The following is a 9,663-nucleotide window of genomic DNA, read 5'->3' as shown; positions in this document are numbered from 1 at the left end:
GTTCGGAACAGTGACTTAAAGTAAGGCATAAATCCTAAATATATATCATTGGAAAGTTGTATTAAAAGTGAAGGAGAAAGCATGTATAATTATTCAGATTAGTTCGTACTATTATCAGCCGTCATAACAGCAAATATATCAGGTTTTCTGTTTCAAAATACTTGCAGACAAAGAATCGGACAGTCGAGATTTTATTATTTCTGTCTTTACATATTGTCAAATTTAATCTTAATGTGATTTGATTAATTTTTTGGGCAAGAAAAATAGCATTATCCTATATTTGAGAGAAATTTAGACATAGATAACATAATACATCGCTTTCATATGCCAAAAGAGCTGACAACGACACACATCAAAAATCGACAACAAACAAGAGGTCAGCTGCCGTTTGTGTTAATAAATCAACTTTCACCGAAATTTGGTGGAGTTATCATGCCCAGCAGCATACGATACCAACCAGTAAGTGTTTTTACAAGTATCTGGTTAGATTTAAGTAAGGGTTAATCAGCAACAACGCTGAATTTGGAAGTGGTTTGAGAAATGGCAGTAGATTTTGCCTATCTGTCAGAGTAGATGACGTAAGTCAAAATCAACTGAAAGACGATAACCTTGATGCCATCCTTCGGAATGTGACTCGAGGAACAGGATTTTAATGATACATTTCAAGTATAATGGCATTGAAAGAGGTCCAGGAAATTCCTGCAAAAATCAGTCTACCTTACCTGTATCGTATTATACCCTAGTTTACTAGCCTAGTCAAGGACCAGCCTTAGCCTGTTAGCATAGGCCTCCTACGTTTGTTGGTACTTGAGGCCTACGGTAGCCAGTTATATCCTTGCTCACAGTACACTTAAGTAAAGACGTCGTCGACCCTATTCAAATTCTGCTGCTGTAAGTAAAATGCAAGTTTCATCTAACCCATGTAGGCCTTCTCATCGATGTAGGTCCTCTCGTGCAGGCTTGTGATATCAGTAGCCTACAGTAGGTTTAACTGGATTAAAAAAGCATACCATACAAGGAGGCATAGCCTGCATATGTTGCCTTTTGATGTTTGAATTTATTTTTATATGTAATGCATACAGGAAATTTAAACCTTGGTATGCTTCCTTGTATGTATACTTTTTTTGGGAACCCTACAGTTTAGAGGTCCAAATTCACTGATCTCTAGTGTTTGTTTGTTTAAGTTTTCTTCCCTATTTTTAATTTCATCTTTCAACAGTTCTGCAAACAGAAGTGTATTTGTTAAAAAAAATAGTTACAGAAGCAGAGATTGTAAGAAAACAAAGGGAATAACTGTGTTTGTGGCAAATAGTGTAGTAGGGTTCCCGCAACCGTGTTTGTGGAGTGAGCGCTTAGGAACCAGGAACTAGGCAGGAACGTGGCATAGGCTCTTGCTCCTCAGCAGCCACTTTCTGATAAATTTTTGAAAAATAATGAGCAGTTTATCTGCTTGCAGGAGCAGTTATTTATGATTTTCTCAAAATTTTATGGGTCCGTATCCCCTAAGAAATGTTTTTGTTTATTTACCTTTCCCCTTTATTCCCTTTTTTTTTGTAATCTCTGCTTCTGTAAGCAGATAAACTGCTAATTTTTTCATTGTTTTCCATGATTCAATAAATATTTGATAAATTTGTGTGCTGATCTTAACTTTACGTAATGCAGTGAATTTGGACCCCTAAACTGTAAGATTACCATATTTTCATACCTTATTGGATGGCATATGAACAGGGTATTATTTACCTCTCATACCACTCATTGCTATTGGGGTCTTGAGCCTCCTTAATATGCTAAATAGGAAAATAATACAAAAATCTATCAATTTTGCTGTTAGAAATTTAGTCTTTTGTTAATTTATCAAAATTCATTCCCATTGGGCTGGTACAATCAAGTTATAAAATATTGTACTTATATGAAATTTATTGTTTGTAACCTATTTCTTTTCTTATATTCTTTATTAATTATTTTAAGAAAAAATATTATAATATGAATATTATAATCAAGTAAAACATTTAAGAATATAAAACTATAAGAAAATTCCATGTTTCATACAGGTTTTTTAAGTATTTTTTCCAATTTATTGTGAGATATTTCATTTTGTTCAGATATGAACAACCCTGTCAAATGTGTTATCAAATAAGAAAATGAAGGAAGTAGGTAGAATTTGTCATACAATATTGGCTGTTTTTAAAGTATCATCTGTTTGAAAATCCTTGCGTTAAAGGAAAGAATACTATTTCATGTTAGCAGATAAGACATACCTATCAGAAATGTTATATTTATTAAAACTTCCATACTTGAAGTAAAATACAGTTCGCTTGACTATTAGGTGGTACAACGTATTTGAGTATGAGGTTCAGTTGGCATGTCTGTAATGCCAAATGCCGAGTACTGGACCAATTTAGATGCACAATAACATGTAAATTGTACATATTGCCAATTTTCTTTTTAATATCTTGAGAAATGTAGAACTGAAATACTGTAGAATATTTTTACCAGTAGGAAGTAGAATTCAAATACAGTATGACACACGGAATTGGGAATATGTACTTATTTCTACAACTGAATGGTTTAAAGGGAGTCACATAGGTGAGAAGGAATGGTAACAACATATGTGAGGTCCTAGTGAAGTCAGTGCTTAGACAACAGCTCATTTATTGGTGCTTTTGGAGGTTATACTAAATGTCAGGATCTGAATAATATTCTTGAACTGAAATTGGCTAGACCAGTGATGTTAGAGACTACTTTTATTACATATATGGAATAAGAAACATTAACTGTTGTTGTTCTTTAATTGTGTTCAGAAGGATCTAATGAATTATCATTTAATGTGGTGCTTTATATTTGAAAGGATTTATTGAAGTTCATTTTTTTTTTCTATATGAAATTTTTTGATCTTACATTTCAATTCAACTTCATATTCACTATCAGTATTATCCACCAAACTGTTATTGGTGTTATGTTTTTCTGTTTTACATTTCTTTCTCAAGAAGTGAATAATTTAGTCCTCAAGCACCCAGTCAGAGAAGTGAGGCAAAGTAGACAATTCTGTCATGTTCAATTGTATATTTACATAATGATTGTAAAAGAATATATAAATTATTTGATCCTGCTATCCATTTCAGGGACCGTTAGTCATCATTTTTAAACATCTAACTTAACTGGTAGTTATATATATAGCTTAAGTCCCTGACGCCACGGCAGAATTTCAAAAACTTCGCGGCAATCGCCGATCGGTAGTCAGGTGAACCACCTGTGCGCGCCTCTACCCAGGTACCTGGAACCATTCCAACTATTCCTCAGATCTTCCCTGCCGCTGTGTCGGTAACATCGATGGAATTTCGCTCGTAGCCTGTGTTTTTCGCAACTTATTTTGGTGAAGTACACTTTGGCTTGGCTTTATTTTGCTTGTTCGATTTGTTTTTGGATTTTTCTTATAACATATCTGACTTCATCGAGTGTGAAGATGTGTGTGGGGATGCAAGCGGCTTGCTAAAGTCTCCTTGGATCCCCACTTAGTATGTCTGAAGAACGGGAATGAAAGACCGGCTCAGAAGAGCCAAGAGTACTGTTTCTCACTCTTCTTGATATAACCAGGAATAGTTAATTCTTTTCCCCTTGCTAACTATCCTATTGATCCTTCTCCCGTAGTGGTAGTCTCTGAACCCCTACTGAAACAGGTAAGGACCCAATACTTAATGATTTGTTGGCTGCCATTCAGACCCTGGCCCAACAGGTAAAATCCTCTCAGAAGACAGGGATAATATGTGATCGATAATAAGAGAAAAAAAAAAATACAAGTGTTAATATGTTGTTAGTGCAAGTGCAGTGGAGGGTGCGGTTGCTCGGTCCTGTTGTGCTCCTAGTCCTAGACCTCTTCCAAGCTCACCAACCCCTGTGAGAAGGAAAGTCGACAGACGAAGGGAGGCAAGAGGCTTTAGCTACCGAGCAGTCGTCCCTCGAGCGTACCTGTTGACGCTTCCCAGGACGCTCACCCTCGCCATAGGAAAGGCGAGGTTAAAGTGTTTTTTCGTCCATTGGTTGCTGCACGTCAACCGGAGGAAGCTTTTGACCGATGTCGCACAGGCGGCCAGTTCTCAAAGTAACCTCTAGGTTTGACGGGACAGCGAAAGTTAGAAGTATGGACGCCAGGACGCCGATGTAGAAGCTGGACGCCAGGACGCCGAGCGTCGAGAAGCTGGACGCCAGGACGCCGGCGCCGAAGCTGGACGCCAGGACGTCGAGCGTTGAGAAGCTGGACGCCAGGATGTCAGGACGAGAGAAGCTGGAGCGCCTGGATGTCAAGTGTCCAGAAAGTTAGACGCCAGGGCGTCAGGCGTCGAAGCTGGACGCCAAGACATTAAGCTTCAAGAAAATGGACGCCAACACGCCAGGCGCCAAGAGACTGGACGCCAGGACGCCAGGCGTCAAGATGATATTTTGAAAGACGCCGCTACTTCCGTCTTCAGAAAATCGGAAGAGAGAATGACAATATCTCGCATTCTCCTGTGAATCCTATTGTAGAGATTTCTGACGAAGACAATATAAAAGGCCATCAGCTTTATCAGACTTGAAAAGGCTTATGAAGCTATTTTCAGAAATTTTTCCCAGAGAAATTTATCCTGACTGCTCCTCGTCCCCGCCTTCAGAATTTACTCTTGTGAAGGCGTCTAAGAGGGCAGCATTGATTGTAAGAATGGATACTTTGAAGGAGAAACAATGAAAGACAGCCTTTGTTTTTCCTCCAACCAAACTAGCTCAAGGTCTAGCGTTTAGTATCAAACTGGAGAATCGTTCGGCCTCAAATACCTGCCCCTTCCCAGGAACTTTCTCGAATCTTGTTGACTCTTCTCGTCGAAGTGGCCATGGGGAAAACGCAAGTTGTTGGTCGATATCAGAATTGGACCACCCCTCAAAAGAATTTGGAGATTTAGGAAGGAAGATGGAATTATTCAACACGACTGACACCAAGAACTCATATATCTGATGTCGTGTATGGATAAAGGACTCGGAGATAGTTCCAACGAATCAACTGCACCTTTCTCAGCGGGACTCCTGAAGAAAAGGGCCCATCTTTGCTCTTTCCTGGCTAATAGGGTCACGTCCAATCAAAATCAGAATTGATTTATACCTCTTTTTCCTCTCACCCCTTCTCTCAAGGTTTGGTATAGAGGCCTTTTCATCTTTGGCCCAGAAAACCACGTAAGATTTAAGATCTAAAACAGCAAGAAAAGTCCTACCTACGACTTTCATCGCTAAAAGAGTAAGGCTGAGGTTCCTGTGTTTCAGGTATCTCAGCTCTTTCGTGGTCGGCCCTCCGATAGAGGTTCCTCTAGGGCGGGTAGATGAATGACAATGAGAAGAGGCTCTACATGGGAAGAAGGAGGACCTGCCTTTCTTCTCCTGCAGACTCGGTAGGAGCCGGACTGTCCAGCCTGAGTAGGCCCCCTCTAGTAACAAGACAATTCGACCTTTCTGCCAAATGCAACGACAGAACCAAGGCAAAGGTTCTACAGCAACAAGTGTCTATGATGTTGCAAAGGAGACCAGACAGAGAGTTCAGGATCCGAATTCCCCAGGATTCTACATTCGGTTATTCCTGATCCCCAAATGCTTGGGGGTTAGGAGACCGGTGCTAGACGGGATTGCACTCAACTTTTTTTGTGCAATAAACAAAGGTCGCTATGGAAACGACAAAATCGGTTCTAGCAGCGGTCAGACAGCATGACTGGATGGCCTCACTGGACCTCCAGGATGCGATTTTTCACGTCCCCATGCACCCGATCTCCAAGAATTTTCTGAAGTTCGTCCACGGGAAAGGTTTTATAGTTTGGTCTCTCTCTTTCGGCCTAAACAGACAAGGTTGACGTCTGGCTCTGGAGCCGAGACCTCTCAAGAGCAAGTTACCCAATATTGAGGACGTCATGATAAGACTTCATAGACTACAGATTGTAGCCACAGCAGCAGCCCGGAGCTCTTCCCTTCCAGCCCCAAGGGTAGCTCTCCTACTAAGAACAAACGTGGAGACAGTTCTATTCAGTCAGGATACCGGGCTGCAAGAGCGTGGCGGACACTGTGCTGCCTTCAGATACAGAGACATCCTCCTCTTCCTCCTTCGGATTGGTACTCGTCTGCGGAACCCCTCCACGGTCCATTATTGACGATGAGAAGGAAATAATTGCCGTGAGTTGAGGCTTCCCAGCCTGTCCCCAACAGCAGGAAGCCCCGCATATAGCTTTACTATAAAATATGCAGCAGACTTTGTCTTCCGGCTGCAAGCGTGACAACCAGGCAAAGAGAAGAAGGATAATAGACGTCCAACTAAAGCTTCTAGACGTCCAGAAGTTTAAGACGCTGAACGTAGTGAATGAAACTCTAGACGCTGGATGCAGTGGCGTCAAGCATCTAGGAGTGAAACACCATGATGACAAGCGTCAATGAACCCAAGACGTCAAGCGTCAAGGCATTGGACGTCAGGCTTCAAGATATTGGAAGCCAAGACGTGGAGTTAGCTCAGGACGCAAGATGCACTGGCATCAAGCGTCTAACAAAGAATTAGGTCTACTGATAAACAGATAGAAATCTCAGCCGATCCCATCCCAAGAGGTTCTATGCCTTAGGATGAAGATTCAGAGTCAGGATTTTCGGGCTTTTCCGTTTATTGCAAAGACAGGACAAGCCTCAAGAAAATTTCAGAACTTTATAAAGAGACAGTCATGCTTGGCAAAGGAATGGATGAGTCTGCTGGGAACCCTTTCCTCGCTGGAACGGTTTGTCTCCTTTGAGAGGTTAATTCTATGCCCGTTACAGTTTCATCTAAATCGGAACTGGGACAAGGAAATAGAACTGGAGACCAAGTGCATCCCCATTTCGGAACCAATAAGACCGTATTTGTAGTGGTGGAACGCCCCCCGTCAAGCTCCAGGAGGTCCCTTCTCTATATTAGAGGAACCCAGACCTAGTGTTGTTATCCGACGCGTCGGACTCAGTATGGGGAGCAACACGAGGGAAATAAAAGTCTCGGGCTCCTGGACCAGAGAGCAGGAGAAGTTAAACATCAATTAGAAGGAACTAACTGCAATCCTTCTAGCTCTCAGGGAGTTCGAACACAGTGGGGAACAAAGAGGTGTAGGTCAACACCGACAACACGGCAGCGTTGGCCTACATCAGCAAACAAGGGGGCACTCACTCCAGGTCTCTATACGAGACAATAAGAGATTCTCTTCTTTGGGCAAAGGAGGAGAATGTAAAACTAGTAACCCACTTTATCCAAGGGGAGAGAAAATGTGAGGGCGGACATTCTGAGCAGGAAATAAAGTCCTCTCAAAAGAATGAACGCTACATCAGGACTTTGGGGACGTCCTTGCATAGATCTCTTCGCCACAGCGCAAACGAAGAGGTTGGACACTTACTGCTCTCCAGTACCAGATCCGGGGCTATATACATAGACGCGTTCCTGGTGGACTGGTCCAACTTGGACGTGTATGCATTTCCCCTATTTCAAGATAATACACAGGGTACTGAAAAATTTGTGTCACATGAGAGGACCGGAATGACCCTTGTGTCCCCCTTACTAAACGACAAGAGATTGGTTCCCAGAAGTACTGGATTGGATGGTGGACATCCCGAGTAGCCTACCTCAGAGAGTAGATCTACTCAAACAACCCCACTTGGAAAGATATTACCAAAACTTACAAGCGCTACTAGTAACTGCTTTCGGACTATCGGAAAACTCACAAGAGCCAGAAGTTTTTTGAAGGAGGCAGCTAGCGCTATCGCAAATCAAGGAAGTTATCCACCATTAAGGTATACCAATCCAAGTGGGAGGTATTTAGAGGATGGTGCAAGGACAACCATGTGTCCTCTTCCAATATTTCTGTAACCCAAATTTGTATATAGAGAACTCACCAGCATGGAACCTAGACGTGGTCCTGAGGTTCCTCATGGGGAGTAGGTTCGATCCCTTGCAGAGGACATCTTTAAAGGACCTCACCATGAAAACTCTTTTCTTGGTCAGTTTGGCCGCAGCAAAAAGAGTTAGTGAGATACATGCTCTCAGCAAGAATATAGATTTTATACAAGGCAAGGCAATCTGCTCACTGCAACTAGGCTTCCTTGCAAAAAATGAATACTCGTCACAACCCTAGCCCAGAACGTTCGAGATTCCGAACCTAACGGACATAACAGGGGAGGAGAGAGAGAGAGAGTCCTATTCCGGTAAGGGCTCTAAGGCTCTACCTGGATAGGACAAAGGACTTAAGAAGGAATTCAGAAGGGCTTTGGTGCTCAGTCAAAAAGCTCTCTGTATAGATGTGAAAGAATGCTCTGTTTTATTTTATCAGACAGTTGATAAAAGAAGCAAATATGGAATGTAGAGATAGACTACAAGATTCTGAAAGTAAAGACGCACGAGGTCAGGGCAGTAGCAACCTCTGTAGCTCTTAAACAGAACAGGTCCCTGCAGAGTATCTTGGACACGACCTTCTGGAGAAGCAAGTTAGTATTTGCCTCTCACTATCTAAAACAAGTCAAGACATTATGCGAAGATTGCTATACGCTGTGCCCGTTTATAGCATCTAATTCAGTAATGGGAGAGGGGAATACCCCTACAATCCCATAAACCAATACCCTTTTTCTTACTTTGGAATTGAGAATTTTTATGGTTGTTTGTGAAGACTGGACGCAGTCTTCCGCAATCATTGGGATGAAAGTTCCTTGGTAGAGCCGGAACAAGGGTATTGAGAGGAGGTCTAGTCACATAGAGGTTATACACCGGTTGACAGCCCCTAGAGATTTTCAGCCCCTGGGTGGATCGCTGGATCTCTTAAGGAATGCAGACATAATGAGAGGGAGTTCATTGAAGTCAGCTTCCTTTAATCCAATCCTATAAAATAATACCCTTTGTTCTTGCCTTGGAATGGTTGAAATTTGATGGTTGTTTGTGAAGATTGAACGCAGTCTTCCACAATCATTGATTTTAGTCAGATGATCATTTTGTTCCTTGGTGACGCCCCGAACAAGGGTATTATAGGTTGTCTGTCACATAGAGGTTGGTACACGGTTGGCTAGCTCCTAGAGGTCTTCAGCCCCTGAGTGGATCGCTGGACCTCTTAAGGAATACAGACATAATGAGGCGGAGTTCATTGAACTCAGCTTCCTTAATCAATTCCATAAAACAATACCCTTTGTTCTTACCTTGGAATGGTTGAAATTTTATGGTTGTTTGTGAAGATTGAATGCAGTCTTCCACAATCATCAATTTTAGTCAAATGATCATTTTTGTTCCTTGGTGGCGCCCGGAACAAGGGTATTATAGGTTGTCTGTCACATAGAGGTTGGTACACGGTTGGCAGCTCCTAGAGGTCTTCAGCCCCTGAGTGGATCGCTGGACCTCTTAAGGAAAGCAGACAAAATGAGGGAGTTCATTGAAGTCAGCTTCCTTAATCCAGGTAAGGACCTTAAGTTGGTTTATTAACCCTTAAGCAAATTCCAACGATGTTGGCTGTCTCTGACCCTCCACCAAAGGTGTCAATCAGCTATATATATAACTACCAGGTAAGTTAGATGTTTAAAAATGATATTTTCATAATAAAATAAATTTTTGAACATACTTACCTGGTAGTTATATATAATTAAATTCCCACCCTCCTCCCCTCTAGAGACTAG

The 9,663-nt window shown here is 41.8% G+C and overlaps 1 protein-coding gene across 2 annotated transcripts in view; it reads left to right on the top strand.

Moving 5' to 3' along the window:
* The first annotated feature begins 302 nt into the window (after positions 1 to 302).
* Positions 303 to 9,663, top strand: part of Ndfip (Nedd4 family interacting protein) — a 101,658-nt gene continuing 92,297 nt past the window's right edge. The window contains exon 1 of one of the 2 annotated variants that reach the window (XM_067110198.1): positions 303 to 459. In XM_067110198.1, coding sequence (XP_066966299.1) covers positions 325 to 459 — 135 coding nt within the window. In that variant the 5' untranslated portion in view covers positions 303 to 324. Of the gene's footprint in view, positions 460 to 614; positions 892 to 9,663 lie in introns of those variants that run through there. The other variant, XM_067110199.1, reaches the window with a different exon arrangement.

The sequence above is a fragment of the Macrobrachium rosenbergii genome, chromosome 10 (genome assembly GCF_040412425.1).
Source record: "Macrobrachium rosenbergii isolate ZJJX-2024 chromosome 10, ASM4041242v1, whole genome shotgun sequence".
NCBI classification, from domain to species: domain Eukaryota; kingdom Metazoa; phylum Arthropoda; class Malacostraca; order Decapoda; family Palaemonidae; genus Macrobrachium; species Macrobrachium rosenbergii.
This window is presented reverse-complemented; position numbering and strand designations above follow the sequence as displayed.